Genomic DNA, 19301 nt, shown 5'->3' with positions numbered 1-19301 from the left:
GTAAATTAACAAGATTTAAAGTAATCAATTTACAACTTTAAAACATGTACATTTACAAGAAAAACAGTAATAACTTTAGCGTATGACTTTTAAAGTCATACATTTACGACTTTATTCTTGAAATTTAACAGTTTTGACGTTTTTCTCGTGAATTTACGAGATTCAAAGTAATAAATGTACAATTTGAAAAATACGTAAGTTTACGAGAAAAAGTCATAAATTTAGTCAATGGCTTATAGAGTAAAAAATGTATAACTTTATTCTCGTAATTTAACAGTTATGGCTTTTTTCTCGTAAATTTACGAGATTTATAGTAATACATTTACTAGAAAAAAAGTAATAAAATTAGCCTGTTAATTTTTAAAGTCATAAATATCCAACTTTATTCTCGTAATTTAACATATTTTCCCATAAATTTACGAGATTTTAAGTTATAAATTCACATTAAAAAAGCTTAAATCTAGCCCATGACTTTTAAAGTCATAAATATATGACTTTATTCTCGTAATTTAACAGTTATGACTTTTTTCTTGTAGATTTATAGGATTTAAAAACCTAATTTAAATGTGTTGTTTGTTTGTTAAATGACTCTAATACTTGGTCGTAAAACACGATCCAAATGGAGGATGAGGATCTTTTTGGGATATTAAAGTTGTTTGATCATCATAAATTCAAACTCCAGTGAATTAAAAATACTTTTATTTCTCTTTTTATCTGTTTTTGTCAGACAAACAGCTCAGAGGAAAACCCTTTTTTACCGTCTCAAACCGAATTTATTGTGAAGAGGATTTTTTGGTGAGTTTTTAAAAGTCATAAATGTGTTTTTTATGCACACTTTTGTCATTTGAATGCGCATCTGTCACAGTTCTCTGGGGTCCATCCGCCTCTGGAGCTCTGCAGCACCTGTGGACGCTCAGTCACTGACTTGGTAAGTATTTGTTTTCTTATTTACATATAAATAAGTGAAACCGCTGTTGTAAGAGGGCTGCATCATCAGGTCCTGCAGGCTTGTGGGAGGTCGTACCACCCGTCCTGCTTCCGCTGCGTCGTCTGCAGCCAGGAGCTGCAGGGTCAGCCGTTTGCCGCCGACTCCAGCTCCAGGGTGTACTGTATCGATGACTATCACAGGTGAAACTGCCACAACGAGCCACTTCACGCCCACCACGCCACGTTTCAGTTTCACCCAGACTTCCTGATGCTTTCAGGGTCCAGGCTCCTCGCTGCGCCGCCTGCCATTCATCCATCGTCCCCACAGAGGTGAGTTTAGGCCTCAGGAAATGTCATGAATTCAATAGAAATGAAGCATTGTGTTTGGTTCTATCAGGGGTCCACAGAGTCCATCCGAGTGGCTTCATCCAACCAATACTTCCATGTAGAATGCTACGCTGGAGAGGTCAACCTCATTTAAGGATCGAATGTTTATCAGAATAAATGAACTGAATATCAGGTTTGATCTTTTTACTTCATTTCAGTTTGTTATGAGAGAAAAAGGGTAAGAAGCAGGTAAGAAATCAGGTGTTATCCCACATGGTCTTCTGAATATACCCGTCCTATCTGTGCCCAAACATCTCGATCTGGACCAGATGAAACAATACTCTCCTTTAGCCCTTTAACTACCCAAAAAAAGAAAAAAAAAACACACACAGAAAATGTATTTTTTCTGCTTCTTACTGACTTGGTACGGAGCTCCTAAAGGGACAAAGTGAAAAAAAAAATTAGATTAAACAAACGAGTTCTGGTTACTTATAGGAACTTATTTTTCTAAAAATTAAAGTAGTAAAAAAAAAATGGTTAGTAACTGGTGCACACCAGATGGTAACTGTTTCATTTTTTTTCTAAAAAATAAATTAAAAAAAGTTCTGGTTACTAATTGATGCACATCTGTTACTAACCAGAATTACTTTGTTATTATTAAGAGTAAGAGTTACAGATCGGGTAACAATTCAGTTTTTCGTAATACATTTGTTGCCATATTGGAACCAGTCATTGTCAATAAGCAGTGATTGGTCAGAGACTACATTTCTATGGCAACCACTCTCCAATCAGGAGTGAGCATGTTGGAAGACCACACCCCTTCCACTGAACGTGGGATTAAAAGAATCTGTCAATCAAGAACTTCTAACTTTTGACATGACGCCACCTACTTTTAGTGAGGCATCTGATTGGTTAATTTAAACTTGAATAATTTGAACTTCAGAAAAAAATATTTGTAAAAAAAAATAAGTATCAGAGCAAGAGTGGTTAGTTTGATCAATAGAATGACTGAGTAATAGCACTTTATTTTATCTAAAGAAGTCTATGGGATTACTTCCTGGTACTAACGCCAGGGGGCGGAGTCGCTCAGTCCAGTTCCTTATAATCGGTTAATATTGAGGCACACAGTTAGTTTGCAAACACTCAGCGGGGAAACAGCGCCCCCGCGTGTCCGTTTTCGGTACCGCCACAGAAACTCTTCTTCCGGAACTGTTGTGAAAGGAACATTAACTCTTTTTGAAATGGCGGCAGCCACTGTTCGCTGCTGGGCTCTGTGCGCAGCGTCTCTGCTCAACTCGCTGTTTGTGTTCATCTCCGGCGCAGACTTCATTCGCTTCGTATCGTTTCGAGCCATTTACCACAACATCACCGGAGAGACGCCGTTCTGTCAGGGTAAGTTGACGCAGGAATGGCGCGCAGCCAATAGGGGTCGAGGTCACTGCAGTGTAGGAGTGGTTTGTAGTTTTTATAATTGTTAAGTTCTTTAATAAACTTTTTACTCCTAAATGAAAACAGTAAAGAACACTACATCGGAAATATACACTGATTCAAGTCTAACTCCGATTGAAACTTAACAGGCCACTACCGCCCGGCTAGCTCAGTCGGTAGAGCATGAGACTCTTAATCTCAGGGTCGTGGGTTCGAGCCCCACGTTGGGCGATCAATTTTTTTTTCATTTATTTATTAAAAAAATGCATTATAGGCTTTCTACTTGCACTTCAAATCTATTATATTTTTAAAAAGACATTTAGGGTCCATATGATTCTGTCGTATCTTCAGACACCATCCCGTGGTCTGTGGCTCTTTCGGATGCCTCAGTCCTGAAGTCTCTTCTGGTGAATCTGTGCCTGCTGGCTCTCTTCATCACACAGCACAGTCTGCTTGCCTGGTCTCCGGTCAAACAGGCTCTGCAGTCAGTGCTGGGGCCCCTCAACCGGACTGCATACTGTTTTACCACAGCTCTGGCCCTCCAGGTATGGACGACCCCATGACCTTTACTGTGTCCCGCAGCAGTCCTGGACTGAAGGACCTTTTAGCGAAATATTGACCTCTGCCACATCAAAAACTATTGCACACACCTAGTGCATGATGAAAAATAATTTTGGGCATAGTGACTGACCCCCTCCAGAGAAATGATGACATTATAGCGTAAGAAAACATTTACAAAAAGAATGGGGAAAAAAAAATACATTTCACACACATGCCACAAGGTTGGGCTACAACCACAACCTTTGATCTCAGGAGGAGGGCACCATCTTGAATTAAAAAAAATAAAAAATCCCCTTTTGTACTTTCTACAAATTTAAACTCCTCATAGGGATTTCAGTCTACCACCTCCTAACTCATTGATCATCATTCATTGGGAAGCTACTTCTGGAAAAAAAATCATGGTTTAAAAATTTGTAGATTCTGAACAGCGTTAGCGAGGCTAGCTCTCCCATTATGTGCCAAAGAATTTTGAGAATTAAATCATTTTCTCAAATTACACAAAAAGATATTACATACGCTATGAAAATGCGGCCGTAGTTAACAAAAAACCTCTGTTGCCAAGGAAATCAAAAATATTACTTTTGAAGATTCTTGTAAATGTTACATAGACCTTTTCGTCATCCCCAGGCGACCAAAAATTAAAATGGTTGCTATGGAGATAAACCCACATAAAAGCCGCCATTTTGAAAAAAGGTGTTTTTTTCCACAAATTTGTCCAATAAAGCTCTGATTAGAAGGGTAGAGTCAGGGGTGGAGCTACAGAGGTCCAAGAGGTGGCAGCTGCCCCTCCAGCAAAAGGTTTTTCCCCCCCAATTTTTGAGTCAATACTAGTATCATTATTAAAAGATTGAGAAATTCCAATACAAGCTTCTTTAAACGTTAGCAATGGCAACTCAGCTTAAAGAACTGCTCTTTTAATGTTAATACATATAACAAAACTGTGAAATTTGTATTTTTGATGATTTCACTTGTAATGTAATTTCACTAGCTCCGCCCCTGTGCAGAGGGGAAGAGGGAGGGGCCTGAACCAGCCACTCAGACAGTTAGGGCGGGGGAGGGTAGCGCCAGGGGGAAATACAACCGCACCTGCGGCCTTAATTTTCATTTATTTATTTTTATATTTCCAGATACAGACTGTTCAAACTTTTTACTTTGACACAAAACCCCCCCCCAAAACTTGTCGTTTAATTCTGTGCTCAATGATTAATTTGACTTTGTTCATTTTTTTTTGTTTTTTATAAAATGCTAATTAATTACTATTGTAAAAATTACAAAAATATGTTAATATACTTTTTTCTCAATTTTTTTGTATTTTTGTAGTCCAGTTGTTTTGTTCCAGTTATGGACTTTTAGATCTTTTTGTCGTTTTAGGATTTGATCTTTTTGTGCATTTACTAAAATTATTTTTTTATGTCTAAATTTTAGTTTTAAATGTTAGAAATAGCACCTTAGCAACAATAACTGCTATTTTAACGGTTAATAAAATAAAAAACCTGTTTGAAACTCTTGTTTTTGATTCTTTCATTTGTAATGCCCCCATTTGAATGTTCTAGCTCCGCCCCTGAACAGAGGGGAAGAGGGAGGGGCCTAAAGCAACCCACTCAGGCAGTTAAGGCGAGGGAGGTAGCACCAGGGGGACATAAAATGCAAAATGTGACTTTAATTTTTATTTATTTATTTTATATTTACAGTACAGACTGTTTAAATTTTTTACTTTGATGGCAAAAAAAACCTAAATTTGTCTTATTTTTGTGCTCAATAACTAATTTGACTTAGTTATTTTTTTTAATAAAATGCTAATTTATAACTATTGTAAAAAATACAAAAAAGAAAAAAGTAAATTTACATTTTTTAAAACATTTTTTTGAATTTTTGTAGTCCAGTTGTGTTGTTCAAGTTGTGCACTTTTAGATCTTTTTGTCGTTTAATGTCATTTTAGGGTTTGATATTTTTGTGCATTTACTGAAATAATTCTTTTTATGTCTTAATTTTCATTTTTTTAATTTAAAAAAATCAATTTAAAACGATCAGTCAAACCAACTTCCCTTCTTCCCTTCTTCCCTTTTTTCACTTTTGTTTTAATCTGTTTTCAGGTCTTGATGCGCCAGTGGCAGCCCGTGACCGGCGCCCCCTGCCTGTGGTCGGTGCGGCACCCCCCCTGGAGCGTCTGGTTCCCCCTGCTCTGCTTCACGCTGCACTTCCTTTGCTGGGCCATCATCTGCAGCATCCTCATGATTTTTGATTATCCAGAACTTCTGGGAATCAAGCAGGTTTGAAACCGTTTGTTTTTCTGTTTTTCTGGTGGAAAAATCTATAAATTTGGGAATAATTGTTTAAATTTGTATTTTAAAGTGTTTACAAGTAAAAATATAAATGTTTAATAATTTAAAAAGTTTGCTCTCTCAGGTGTATTATGACTGTCTCAGCTTGGGGGACCCCCTGTCCCACAAACCCTCTCGGGCGCGGCGCCTGCTGTCTCACTACCGCCACCCGGTGTGCGTGGAGCTGGCGGTGGTGCTGTGGCTGCTGCCCGCCTTGTCTCTGGACCGGCTGCTGTTGGCGGGGACTCTGTCGGCGTACCTGGCTGCGGCGCACTCTCTGGACAAACAGGACTTGGCTTACGTCTGCGGGCAGATTAGCGGCGGGCTGCAGCTCCTTTCAGAGCCGCACGGCGGCGGCGCAGCCCAGCGGGAAGACAACGACTACAAGGAGAAGTGAGGTCAAAGTCAGGATTTGACCTTTCTGACCTTTCATCACTGTCTGTTCTGTTAAAACGGGCCGGGAGGGAATTTTCATTTTTTTTAAACATTTCAAACTAAAACAGAAACCATAAAAGAAAATAAATATGTGAGAATAAAATCATAAAGTTATGAGAAAAAGTCAAAATTTTACAGAAATAAAGTCAGAAATTTATGGTTTAAAAAAAATCATGTTTTTTTTTAAATAAAATAGCTTTTAAAATATTTCAGAGACAATTAAACACTAAATGGAGTATGGAGCAGGACATCACACTGCTCAAAATTCTCACTAAATCAACTTTACTTTTTTGTCCAACTTTATTTTAACTTTATTTTTGAAAAAGCTTCACGTTTATGGAGTGATTTTTGTGCCATTATATTGCAAGCAAAAGTTACAGTTTTGAGATCAAAATTTTCTAAATTGCAAACAAAATGTTACTGTCAATAAAATATAATTTGTAAATAAAAATATTTAGTATTAACTTTCAAAAACTTATTTTTGCCTTCAGAAATATTTTTGCATTTGCAAACTGTTTTTGCGATTGCAGCACAAACGTTTTTAGATGCGTAGTGCCTCATCTCGTGCCTCATCGTGTTCTAAATTCGTTCTCAGCGTTACGTTTGTGCCACATCAGACTGTCTACTGATTGGTCTGAATTCTATCCAATCAGATAAATAAAATTAAATTCACATTTTCTTGCATAATTTTTTTGACATTTTGTTTTTATATATTTATTTTCTTTTACGGTGACCCTGATACTGATAGTAAACCACAAACTAGACTTTTTACATTTTAAACTATTTTGAATCCTGTAAATGTGTTTTAATACGGTGACACTTTTGCCGTTTTTTTCTAAACTGTTACGTTGACGTTGCTCCACTTGTGTCACAGATAAAAAAACGTTAAAAAAAGTTCTGTCTTTGCTTATTTTTACAGCGTAAAGAAGTATATCTTATTCTCGCCTCATTTATCTAAATACTTCAGGTTCATTATGATGTTTTTATGTCATTTTGTAAATGTAAAGAGACGTTCAAGGAAATCTCAATATTTTGTAGGAATTTAAAATAAATATGTTAGCTTGAAAACTGAGTTTCATTTAGACTTTTTGATGTAAACTGTTGAGTCACATGACCCCATTGAAAGAAATTGGGAATGTTCATCAGTTGGGGATGTTTGGAATTATACTAATAAATAATAATAAACATCATAAGAGGCATTGACTGTACATGAAAACTGGACTGAGTGGCCAAACAGGAAGTGGGTCCAAGAAGCTAAAAACCCACAAGCTTCTATAGAGAAATAAACAGTCATTCTATTGGTCAGAATAAACATTCTTGCTCTGATACCTTTTTAACATTGTTCTTGATAATCTTATTTTTTTCATATTTTTTTTCTGTATTTCAAGTCATAAACTGACCAATCAGAAGCCTCAATTTAAAAGTAGGCGGTCTTGCATCAAATTTGATTAACAGATTCTGCCAGGCTCACTTTCAGTGAAAGAGGCGTGGCTTCCTAACATGCTCACTCCTGATTGGAGAGAATGGTTGCCATAGAAATGTAGACAAAGACCGACATGGACCAATCAGGGCTTACTGAGGACGTCCGGTTCCAACTTGACATTTCCCAGAAAAATGTCGACTTCATTTGGATGGAATTGGAAGTAAGTACATTTTCTATGGGTGACATCACACTCGCTCAGTCCAGTTCTCACATACAGTCAGTGATAAGGATGACACAAGCCCACTAGTGGCCACTTTGTGAACTGACTTTAGCGCATCAATGTTGAAAGGCAGGATGTTTATTTGGAATATCAAGAAGTAGTTGTGTAATAGTAAAAATTTTAAATAAATAAAAAAATAAACTAACCACTTCAAATGGAATCTTTAATTACTTAAACTAGATTAGTTATTGAATTAAGTTTTGAGTTAAAATTAATTGAGTTGAAAAATTGAGTTTAATTGAGATGAAAAAGTTTAAATCCTTTAAAAACTAAAATTAGAAACTGGATTTTCTTAAAAGACTTACTTAGTGATGAAAATATAAGGATAAATAAAACAAATAAAGAAAAACTCAAACAATTTAGTAGAAGTTAGGGGATGAGGGGGGCCAGTTCATCTGCTGGCCCTGGACCTTGAAACTGTTGGAGCCTCTCCTGCTGGTTAAGCTTTCTCTCTGACACACAAATAAACTTATTTTTAGATTTTTTCTACTGTTTTATTTCATTTAAATACACAAATTCTTTATTTATCACCAAGTGGAAATAAAAAATAGATGTTTTTGTGATAAAGTTGTTGTTTTAGGGTTTTTTTTTTTACTTTGAGGATAGAAAACACCATAAATCGGAGCAATAGTTACACATTTTATTTATTATTTTCATCTGATAACTTTATTTAAAACCCTTTGACTCAATAAAATCAACTTTGAGTGAGGAGATGGCTCCTCATGTCTGTCCTGTAACTGCAGCTTTGTGGGTTGGCAAATCTGGCATCACAGCCCGGTTCACCTCCTCCTCCTCCTCCTCCTCTCCAATCAGTGCTAAAGGATAGGGAGATTTGCTGGGGGGGGGGAGGCTGGTGGCCCGGCAGACATATGGGCTTTAACGCCTTTTCTTAGGTCCGACAATATGCTGTGTGCCACTAAACTCTCTTGACGGAATTGAGTGTAATTATCGGATTACAGCCTCGCAGCTCTCAGGTTGGAGGTAATTACTACCACACCGAGGACGGAGGCGTCTGGATGCCCGGGCGCACGCTCACGTCTCTGGGTGATGGGACCTTTCTGACCACGAAGAGTCACCGTTACTGTTTGCTTTCAAAATAAAAGCAGCTGCACTGAAGTGGAAATGTAAAGTCGGGACTTTTTTCTTACAAAAACTGCACGTTTGGGTGAGTTTGACAGTTTATTACAACATAAGATTCATCATAGTTGAAGTAATTTTGATTCTTTCTTAACTTGGTCTAATTGTCTAAATTGTGTTTTGCAGGAACGCTCTTGTGTCCAAAGATCTTCTCTCTTATGTCGGTCTCCTCCCTGCCAGAATGGAAGCAGCTCCTTCTGGAGAAAAAGAGGAGAGAAGAGGTGGAGCGAGGGAGGAGGGAAAAAGAGGAGGAGGAGAAGTTAGCCAGCATGCCGGCCTGGAAAAGAGGGATCATCCAACGTAGGAGAGCCAAGCAGGAGACGGCGGGAGACAGGGAGAAGGACTTCTGCCTGCTGCAGGACTCCAGATCTCCATCTGACGGCCTGAGCGACACCGACAGCTCTGTCACAGTCAATCTGGGGAGCGATGTGTCCCTCAGTCCAGATCCGGGCCAATGGCTGGATCTGGAGCCCAAAGCGGCCAGTCAGGTTTCAGTGGAAACCATCGTTCCAGTGCACGAAAACCCGTTCATGCGGACGCAGAGCAGCTGGACCGGGAGGAAGGGCAAAGACGGAGAGCCCGGCAACGAGCTGGAGGTCAAGGAGAGGGACAAGATGAGCCCCAGAGGTCAGGATGCAGAGACCAGAAGAAGATTCAAAGATCTGAATGAAGGATGGGAACGAGAAAGGAGCAGAGAAGGATGTGAAAAAGACAAAAAGGAGCAGGACTTTCTGAGAGTCCGAAAAGACCCGGAGGAAAAGGAAAGTCAGCCGCCGTGCGCTCCGTTCTCGCCCGTCGTCCCCTGCCTCCGGACCATCCACGCCGACAACATCATCATCATCGAGCAGGACAGGAAAGGCGGCGACGACAGGAGAGGGAAATGGATGGAGGCCGACAGGGAGAAGCTTCAGGAGGACCCAATCGGGAAACGAGGGATGAAAATGGACCTCAGGGAGATCCTGGCTGGAGGCGGGAGTGTCACCGAGATCCGAGCCTCGGAAGTTCTCATCATAAAGCCCGTCTTGAACCCAGAAGACAGATGCTCTGGAGGCAAAGGCAGGGAGGACGGAGAGACAAAAGGCTGCATGGATCTACGGAGGGAGACGGAGCTGAGAACAGACGTGTCCAGGACGAGAGAGAAGGAGAAGCCGTGGGGCCACGCCACCGTCATCAATAAGGACAGCAGGAAGGACAGCTGGGATGATAACGTTTTTGTGGAGAAGGGAGGACGAGTCAGCCAGCTAAGGAGCAAATTTGGAGAGCACCCCAAGCCTCCATCTCGATCCAAAAGCTCGGATAACTTCCTCCAACCTGACAGGAGAAAGTACTCAGGAGATGAAGACGACAGGCAGAAGACGCTGCTGAAGAGCATCCCCAAACGCTCCTTCAGCTTCTCGGATCGGGTCATCGGTGCTGCTGACGGTCGGATGAACCCTGAGGACGTCGCATGGAAAGATAAATCCTCAAAGCTCAAACTGGGCTGTGCCAGACTTCTACAGAGAGACCGCTTTGGAAAACCGAGGGATGAGAAAGAGGAGGACGCAGACGAGGGGTTCACCCTGGCCTCGGTGAAAAGCACGGAGGGGATTTCATTTGCTAAAAGAGTCCCGATAAGGCAGGACGGGAAAACCAGAGCAGACAGGGAGCAACCAGCGCCGGCGAGGAGTCTGGAAAAGGAAGTCGCAAGTTCCGCTGAAGGAGCTGAGACGGACTCCAGACAGGATTCTGCTTTCACAGAGACCTCCGGTCCGTCCTGCACTGGTAGGACCCCCCATAGGGGGCCGGAGTGGAGTGGGACGGGACCACAAGGCCCTTACCTCACCGTCCTCTCCCCCCAGACTGAAGATCTCATCAGCAAAATAGAAAAAATCGGAGATGCAACCGTTCATCTGAATGAACCTCTGATAGAGGGCGACTGTGGGCCAAGATCTCCAAAAAAGATTCCTGCTTTTGGGACCTCGCAGGCGCCTCTCAGCATTCAAATCCCTAGGACTGTGTTCTACGTGGCAGAAGAAATGTTGGACAAAACAAAACTTGACTGCGACGTCCAGGACTGGGATGCAGGGCGAGGCGTGGAGAGGACGGACAGCTGGAGAATCGGGAAGTCCTTGAGCCGCATCGAGTCCCTGCGGGAGAAGATGAGGCAGAAGGAGATGGAGAAGATGAAGCAAGGAGGAAGAGGAGAGGATGGAGAGGAGGCCTGTGACCCCGAGGACCGGTACTGGGAGAGGGGAAGTGAAACGCAAGAGGAGCAGAGGAGGCCCACTGAAGCAGACGCTCAACAGGAAGAGGCATCCGAGCCGACATCCATGACTGCATCTGACGTCAGACAGGAAGTCTGCGTGTTGAAAAGCTGCCCTCAACTTCCTGTTTCTCTCACACAAGCTGACACGGTGGAGGAAGTGACAGGCGACTGTGCCACCACTGCCTCTGAGGTTATCTCTGACAGCTTCCAGATACCCGAGCAAGAGGAGGACTCCCTGCAACATGTAGGAGATCAGCTGAGCCACAGCGAAGAGGAGGAGGAAGAATACTCTTCATCTTTCGATTCAGAACAATCCCTGTCCCCTTCGCCGCCTCATCCCAACTCCCTCGCAGCGATGAGCCGGATCTACAACTTGGAAACGGTGGGCTCCAGGTCAGGTTTGTGTTTGCGGGAGAACATCTCGTCGTCGGTGCACCTCGTCAAAGTGAAGCCTCTGGTTGTGAGCTCGCCGCCGGCTGACGGCGTTCAGCTGAAAGAGCAGGAAGTACTGAGGAGCATCGAGGGCAAAGGCCTCCACAGCCCCAAAGCAGGACTGAAGCACCAAAGAAAGGACGACCAGGAAGCCAAAGTTCCTCCAAGGCCTCAGAACAAGCAGACCATCACCATCGCCCCGTCGTTCCTCAGGAACCAGTCCTCGGAGAACTCTCTCAAACCCGCAAACTGCGCCCCAACTCCAGCCTCCTCGCCAAGCTCCCCGTCTCCCACCCAGTCCCCCTGTGCCTCCCCATCCCCGACCCCGTCACCCGTCCTCTTCTCCATCAAAAGTGCTTCTGGAGGCCACGTGAAAAGAGGCGCCACCATCACAGTCACCCCCAAAAAGGCCTCTACAGGAGGAGGAGCAGCAACAAGGCCCACCGCCCCTCAGCAAACAAACCTCGCTGCAGCTGACCCCGCCAGGAAGAAGTACCCAACCGTGGAAGAAATCGAGGTGATCGGCGGGTACCAGAACCTGGAGAGGTCCTGTTTGATCAAAAGCAGAGGAACGCCAAAGCGGGTGAGTTCCACTGTTTTCAAATCTTCTCCAAGCAGAATCTCCTTTCACCCGGAGAACATCCCGTGTGAATCGCAGACAGGCAGCTAAGCCAGTTAAAGCCTTATCAAGCACGGCATCTTGATTCCCGACAGCCGTCATCTCCTCTGCCGTTTGCACTCCTGATTCTGTGGACAGACGGTCGTCTGCAGAACCCAACGGCGGCGCTCGTTTGTGGACAATGATTGGTGGTTTTTGTGTGTAGAATCCCACAATCCCGCGTGTTTAATCCCGCCGCATTGTGTGTTTGCATGTGTGCAAAATGCAAAACCTCAATGGAATGAACAGGAACAGAGTCAAATTTTCAGTTTCGTCTTTTTTGGTCCGTCTACAGAAATAAGTCGCTCTTGCGCAAGAAAGGGAAGATGCCCGGCAGAGCAGAAGTGAACTCGCCTGTTGCAAAATCCTGTAAAAAGCCGAGCTGACTGTTCTGGTGGATTTATCTGCTGATAAATGAGGTGGCTGTTTTTGTTTTTGTCAAGCTTCTGCTAGAGACCGCTTCCTTGTTTCCACGTCCCAATTCTCTCCTTTCTGTTGCCTCAGACAAACTGCCCTTTGTGTTTGTTTGTTTTTGCATGCCTGCTGGTGTGTGTTCTGGTTGTTAGACATGCTGTCTTTGAACGCTCTGACCTCCCACGATGAGAGCGAGTTCGTCTGCCCACGCTCGGTCTGTCTGGACGGAAACAGAGGGCAGAAGACGTCTCAGAGGCAGAGAGGTGGAGGGTCCGCACTAGGGCTTCCATGATTAGTCGACCAATCGACGATTCATTTAATTGTCGATGAGTCGTCACTTTATATGGAGTCAGAGTGCAGTAAAGTTGAACAAAGTTGTGAGCATTCAGCACCAAGAAATGCACTTTTTTCATGAGTTAGTGAGACCAAAACTTTATCTTTAGTGAAAAATAGTTCCTTGTTTCAGATGCCAACCTCGTTAGAGAGATCAGGAATACACTTTCCATCATTTTGACAGCTGACCTTTGACCCTATATACCCTTTATATATAAAATTGATATTAAATTGTTACGTCATGTTGAGGAGTTTAAGGTGTAGAGTCAAAGGTCACCTGTCAAAATGAGTTTGATGGAAAGTATATTCCTGATCTCTCTCCTTTGATTTAATCTTGTTCTAATCCCAGAAATTAATGAAGGACAGAGGCTGCACGATTCATTAAAAGTTTAGTAAAGCATCATCTTCATTGACTTTATTTTTAGTTAGTTTAAAGTTAATGATGGCTAAGATGTGCCCTTTACATCCACTTTGCCAGTGGCCCGATTAGTCGACTAATCGGTAAAAATAATCCGTAATTAGTCGACTATTAAAATAATCGTTTGTGGCAGCCCTAGTCCAGACGAATCCAAGACCGGGTCGTTGACAGTTTTACAGAAAGGGTTCAACCCTAGTCTCTCAGTCAGACAGAAACTGCTGTGGCACTGAAACTTTTTGCTCGTTTCCTACTTTAAATGCACGAGCTTCCTCCAAACTAGAGTCTGTCAGGAGGAAGTCCTTTTTTAAGATCCCCTGTTTAGCTGCTCGATTGAAACAGTAGAGTTATCTTTTGAAAATGGAACATCATAAATCAGATTAAAAGTCTCACTCCAACTATATCTTTTGCTAGTGTAAAATCGGTTCCAGTTGTCTTTTAATTATGATTATGTTGTTTTTAGCAAAAAAAGAACCTGTGTTGTTGCAGAGCAGCAGTAATTCATTAGAAATTCACTTCTGACCTTTCACCTCTGACCGTTGACACAGAAGTTAGCTAATTTTCCATCAACCCTTTGTTTACATGCTCCCCTGCTAGCTTAAAGTCCCTCACAAGCTGACATTAGCATAGCGGAAAAAACTTTTTTTCTATTGACAGATTAGACATGACAAAGCATGGCTCTATATATGTATACATGTGAAGACAAAATTAATTAAATTTAAAGAAAAAAAACAGACAAAAACACAATTGTAACATAAACAATTAGCAACATAAAATAAAAATTCAGAATATATATATTAATAAAATTAAAAAGAAAACATTTCTAACTACTCAGGATTTTAAATTAAATTAATAAACCCCAACTAAGATTATCCATATATTAAAGGGTGAGGAAAAATCAGTCCAGGTAAACTGACAAACAATTTAAAGGTTTTGTAGCATTCTTGTTTTTTTAATCTCTTTTAGAGATTTACAAAAAAGATAAAACTTGTTTTAAAAAACATAAAAATTGGAGGTGTCTTTCAAAAATCGACAAAGAAATTGCCAAAAATAAATAAGTTAAATAATATTAAATTTTCTTTTCTTTATCAATACAACCAAATTGAACATTAGAATAGGTAAATAATGGAATTGTGTTTCAATATCATTTTTACATAATTGATCTGTTATCTTGAATCTTAAACCTTAAATGTAAAAATTATTTACAGGAATAAATATTGTTAATTGTTTTAAAAAAGATCTTTTTCATTTTTGGCAGAAGAGGTAATGAAAAGAAATTTAATCTAATATTATAATTTTTTGAAAAAGTTCGGGACTCAAAAGTATAGCAAAGCAGTAGACTTTGGCCCCGCCCATGTCAGTCTTTGCGTCACAAACCCGAGCTTTTTCAAACCGTGGGCTGTCATCTGCTCCTGATTCAAAACGTTTTGAATAAAGAAATACTCAGAAAAGCAGTTTTAATTAGGCCTGGGTTGATAAAGCTAAAGTCCGCTAGCTTGATGCTAACGTTTAATGGAATTTCCCATAGGACGACTAATGCTAACGGTCGGCCGTCTTAAACATACATTGCTGACTAAATCTACATCTTTATAAACTCACAGGCATGACTTTTCCAAACTCTTTTTAAAGAAGTATTTTTAAAGTAACAATTTATGGCTTAAAACATCGTTTTTTTACCTCATTCTTTCTTCTTCTGCTATACTTTACTGGTGTAGTGCGATCGCCACCTAGTGGCCAAACTGAAAATCCATGTAACACTGAATGATATTAATCTCATTATTTCACAAATAAAATGTAACTGTTAAACTGTTTAAGATTACTATGAACGTATTCAAAACATATATATTGATTCTGGGAATTATTGTTGATACCCAACACTATTTTAAATCTTAAATTAAAGACCTATTCTGACGAAAATTCTGTTTTAACATGTTCTTGTGGCATTTTTCTGATGATGAAGGACAAATTTAAAGAAAATTCAGCTCAAACCTGAATTTCTGAGTATTTCTTTATTCAAATTGTTGTAAATCAGGAGCAGAAACAAAAATGCGGTTTAAAAAAGATCATATTTGTGGTGTATAAAAATATGTTGGGGTACAAGCTATCTGCTACTCTCCACTTGCAGACAAATAGATCCACGAACGTCTTTGTTATCCTCGTCTGAACTGGTATCTGGATCAAAACTGTACTGCTTGATAGCTCCAATATTGGTCATCATTTTTGTTGCAACGCTAATGCTAGCTTAGGGTTGTGAGGGGCTGTAAGCAGTAAAGGATGTAAACAAAGGGATGATGGGAAATGAGTGCAGGCTCACTACCAGCAACATTTCTGTCTGCAAATCAATTTCTAACGCTGCTCTGGTGAATATATACTCTAGAAAACTACAGTTTTATTGGCTTTTTTATGCCAAAGAACTAGGGCCGAGAATCGAGAAAAAGAATGTAACTTAATAATCGCAAACCTGGAAAATATTAATCCTGAGTGATTGCAATCATTTTTTTTAATTTACAGTATTTGCCGACCACTTATTATCTAATAATAATCACAGTATGAAATCACACACAAAACTCTACATTTAGAACTTTTGTTTTTAATTAGTGCTGTCAATGGATTAAAAAAATCTGATTAATCGAACTTTTGTGATGTGATTAGTCAGAATGTTTTACAGTTTAAGTTAATTTATTCTGGAACAATATTACTGCCTTATTATTATTGACTTATTATTTAAAAAACTATGGTTTTAAAGTTTTAAAAATTGGCATTCTACTGGCTTTTTGGACTATTTTGGCATTTACTACAAATGTTTAAGCTAATTTGGAGTTTAGCTAATATTTCAGCTACATGCTAGCTATTTTGGCTAATTTAAGCTTGTTTTCAGCTTTTTAGGGTGTTTTGGAGTTAGGCTAATATTTATATGTTAGATGTTTTGGCTAATTTAGGCTTTTTTCAGCTTTTTAGGGGATTTCTTCGAGTCAGGCTAATATTTACGCTCTGGCTGTTTTGGCTAATTTAGGCTTTATCAGTTATTTTTATGGTATTTTGGAGTTAGGCTAATATTTACGTGCTAACTGTTTCGGCTAATTTAAGCTTTTTTGAGGTAAAATTTATTTTTACAATATGGCACCAGACAATCGTTGAAATCATCTGCTTTTTGTGAAGAAGTAATCCAAACCAAAAAAATAGCAAGAATAAAGCACCAAAAGCTGACGAATATTTATTTATTTTTTAAGTAAAAGTGGGGTAAAAGTTTCAGCGCGTTCCGTGGAATCCTGAACCGCCAAGTTAAAGTGAAGAACTATTTGTTTGATTGATTTGTATAAATCTTAACCCTTTCATTCTTTTTGATTCCTCGTTAACTCGTTCATGTTCACAGCCCTACTAAGAACTCTCTGAAAATAGATCAAAAGAGGATCAAAGGGAGGCTCTATTATTTATTTGTCTGTGCACTCCTCTTGTGAGGCAGCAGGAGGCGACCACAGGCTGGTGTTCTGACCACCTGATGCTTCCACCTCCCTCAGACTCTGACGACAAACCCCCGAATCACCTTATCCTGGGAGGTTTGATCTTCTTCTACCTGTAATTTAAAAGCTGCTTTCTCCTGCTTGGCGGATTCATGCATAATTTAGTGAAAACTTCTGCAAATATTTTTATAAATTACTTTAGTTCCACTTTCTGCACACACACAGTGTGTTTGTAGTTGAGTTATCAAGCTACATTAAAGCCCAGCGTCTGCTGCCCCCAAATCTGGAAACTCCCTCCTCAAACTTCCCTCTGTCGGCCTGTGAGTGTGGTCGTCCTCCTGCCGCCGTGCCTCTGCCCGTCCCGCGGCGTTGGCCCCGGCTAATCAGGGTCAGGGCAGGAGGATTAGCCTCCCGGGCCTCGCCGTGACTCCGCCGTCCTTTCTCAATCAGATTCCTGCACTTCTCTGGTGAAGTCACCGCTGTGCCTCCGCTCCACCCTGCAGCCTTGGATTTGTGTTAGTGTGACGTCTGCACAAAACCGGCGTCTTCCTGCAGTTTTATTCAATGCAAAGTTGAGTTTGTGTTAAACTGGCCCTTCCATCTCAGCGAGTTCATGAAGTTTTCGGTCAGTAAGAGGAGAGTATTTCTGTCTCGTTAAGCCCCAAGACTGTCAGTTGACATTACAGTGAGACTATAAACAACAATCCTGGACAGAGTAAGACGCTCTCTGGTTACAGTTTAAAGACCCACTCTGAAGAAAATTAGGTTTTTAAACATAGTCTTGAGGACATTTATGAAGAAAATACATACATTTGCATTTTGGAGTATAGTTTTATTTAAATTGTTGTGAAAGTTGGAAAAAAAATCGTATTTGTGAAAATACAGCTCTGCTCCATTCTGATGCATCCTCTTGCAGACAAATAGATCCATGAACGTCTTTGTTTTCCTCGTCTCTCCTCGTTGTGAGGAGCTGTAAGCTAGCAGGAGTGCGTGCAAACAGAGAGCTCTCAGTTATGGGTGATAGGAAGGGGGCGGAGTTGCCTCGCCCAGTGGTCCCACCCATAACTTCACTTCTAATGACCTCCTACCGCTCTGCAGAAACTATGTCTTTGAAGGACACAGGTTTTTATATTTTGTCTACAAACTGCTTTTAAAAAAACACTTGGAACGCTTTTAAAAATAGATCAAAGGATTACTTTAAGAATAAAAATGTTGCACTTTAACCATAACTTTTTTCGTCAAAATATTCCAATTCTTTAAACTGTATTTTGAACTATTCTAATGAGAATTTAATGGTATATTTAAAGGTTTTTCAGCTGTAGATGTGTGACAAAGCGTCAATTTGATTTCATATGTTAACTTCTTGTTAGCCAGTAGGTGGCAGCACACTCTAACAGTCCATTTTCAGCATGAATTCAAATAAGAGAAAGAATGCAGAAGAGTCAAACCATCGTCATCATCATGATGGAAACCAGAGTGAACCAAACAGTAACATGTTTTCTCCCACAGGGGAAGGTCTGCTTCCACGAGGACCAGCTGGAGCAGGTCTGCGAGTACCCGTCCGAGACCTCCATGCTGACGTTCAACCCCCTCCTGCATGATGGGGGCAAGGCGGAGGAGGCGCAGGAGGAGGAAGGAGAGGAGGGATTGCTCAAGAGCACGAGGAGCCTGGGGATTGCACCACGACTGAGAGTCGGTCAGTGACGCCTCCTGCTCTCGTTCACTTAACCCTTAGAAAACCTCTAAGACGTATCAGAGTCAAGGCCCGGGGGCCGGATCCGGCCTTCCGGGTAATTCTATCCGGCCCTCCAGATCATTTTGTTTATTGTTATTAATGACCCGATGTTATCTTGCACTCATTTCTAATATGTAGGCCATATATAAAATATATTATGGAGAGTAAAATATTGAAAGTTATTTAAGGTTTAAGTTGATTTATTCTGGAATATTATTCCTATTATTTATATTTATGATGGAAAGTTATGGTTTTAAAGTTCTAAAAATTGTCATTCTGATAGCTTTTTTGATTATTTTGAGTTCAGCTAATATTTCAGCTACATGCTAGCTATTTAGGCTAATTTAGGCTTTTTTTTTTGTTTTTTTTGTTTTTTTGTTTTTTGTGGCTATTTTGGAGTTTAGCTAATATTTCCGCTACATGCTAGCTGTTTTGGCTAATTTAGGCTTTTTTTGTTTTGTTTTTTTTGTTTTTTGTGGCTATTTTGGAGTTTAGCTAATATTTCAGCTACATGCTAGCTATTTTGGCTAAATTAGGCTCTTTCGTTTTTAGGCTATTCTGGAAATTAGCTAATATTTCTGCCACATCCTTCGTGTTTTTGGTAATTTAGGCTTTTTTCAGTTTTTTAGGCTGTTTGGAGTTAAACTTATAGTTTAGCCTTATTCTAGCTGTTTTGTCCTATTTAGACTTTTTAAAAGTTTTTTTATGCTATTTTGGAGTTAGGCTAGCATCTACATGCTAGCTGTTTTAACCAATTTAGGCTTGTTTT

General features: G+C 40.4%; 3 protein-coding genes, 1 long non-coding RNA gene and 1 other non-coding gene across 7 annotated transcripts in view; 4 read left to right on the top strand and 1 right to left on the bottom strand.

Moving 5' to 3' along the window:
* The window catches only part of limd1b (LIM domains containing 1b), an 8692-nt gene extending 7055 nt beyond the window's left edge, over positions 1-1637 (top strand). For both annotated transcript variants that reach the window (XM_024298275.2, XM_024298276.2), the window contains exons 4-8: positions 728-795; positions 866-928; positions 998-1128; positions 1206-1257; positions 1325-1637. In XM_024298275.2, the coding sequence (XP_024154043.1) occupies positions 728-795; positions 866-928; positions 998-1128; positions 1206-1257; positions 1325-1408 (398 nt within the window). In that variant the 3' untranslated portion in view covers positions 1409-1637. The remainder of the gene's footprint in view (positions 1-727; positions 796-865; positions 929-997; positions 1129-1205; positions 1258-1324) is intronic.
* Positions 1638-1975: 338 nt separating this feature from the next.
* nrm (nurim) lies at positions 1976-6399 on the top strand. The gene is made up of 4 exons (XM_024298273.2): positions 1976-2646; positions 3034-3227; positions 5337-5513; positions 5650-6399. Exons 1-4 carry the CDS (start codon positions 2496-2498, stop codon positions 5959-5961), a joined length of 834 nt encoding a protein of 277 aa, XP_024154041.1. The 5' UTR covers positions 1976-2495; the 3' UTR covers positions 5962-6399.
* On the top strand, positions 2841-2913 carry trnak-cuu. The gene has a single exon. It is a non-coding gene; the product is annotated as a tRNA-Lys (tRNA).
* On the bottom strand, positions 4476-15085 carry LOC118599322. The gene is made up of 2 exons (XR_004948627.1): positions 15014-15085; positions 4476-5945 (listed from the first exon to the last, which is right to left on the bottom strand). It is a non-coding gene; the product is annotated as an uncharacterized LOC118599322 (long non-coding RNA).
* The window catches only part of ppp1r18 (protein phosphatase 1, regulatory subunit 18), a 12217-nt gene continuing 1469 nt past the window's right edge, over positions 8554-19301 (top strand). The window contains exons 1-3 of one of the 2 annotated variants that reach the window (XR_004948626.1): positions 8554-12099; positions 16710-16893; positions 18307-18372. Coding sequence is in view for 1 of the 2 variants with exons in the window: in XM_024298272.2 (XP_024154040.1) it covers positions 8998-12099; positions 18307-18493 (3289 nt within the window). In the remaining variant the exon portion in view is untranslated. Of the gene's footprint in view, positions 12100-16709; positions 16894-18306; positions 18494-19301 lie in introns of those variants that run through there. The other variant, XM_024298272.2, reaches the window with a different exon arrangement.

The sequence above is a fragment of the Oryzias melastigma genome, linkage group LG11 (genome assembly GCF_002922805.2).
Source record: "Oryzias melastigma strain HK-1 linkage group LG11, ASM292280v2, whole genome shotgun sequence".
Taxonomy (NCBI): Eukaryota; Metazoa; Chordata; class Actinopteri; order Beloniformes; family Adrianichthyidae; genus Oryzias; species Oryzias melastigma.
This window is presented reverse-complemented; position numbering and strand designations above follow the sequence as displayed.

Bases quoted from the DNA above. Each gene is read 5' to 3' on its own strand.
- nrm (XM_024298273.2), top strand. From the start codon at position 2,496: ATGGCGGCAGCCACTGTTCGCTGCTGGGCTCTGTGCGCAGCGTCTCTG. The intron at 3,228-5,336 runs GTATGGACGACC...ATCTGTTTTCAG, and splicing joins CCACAGCTCTGGCCCTCCAG to GTCTTGATGCGCCAGTGGCA. The intron at 5,514-5,649 runs GTTTGAAACCGT...TTGCTCTCTCAG, and splicing joins AACTTCTGGGAATCAAGCAG to GTGTATTATGACTGTCTCAG.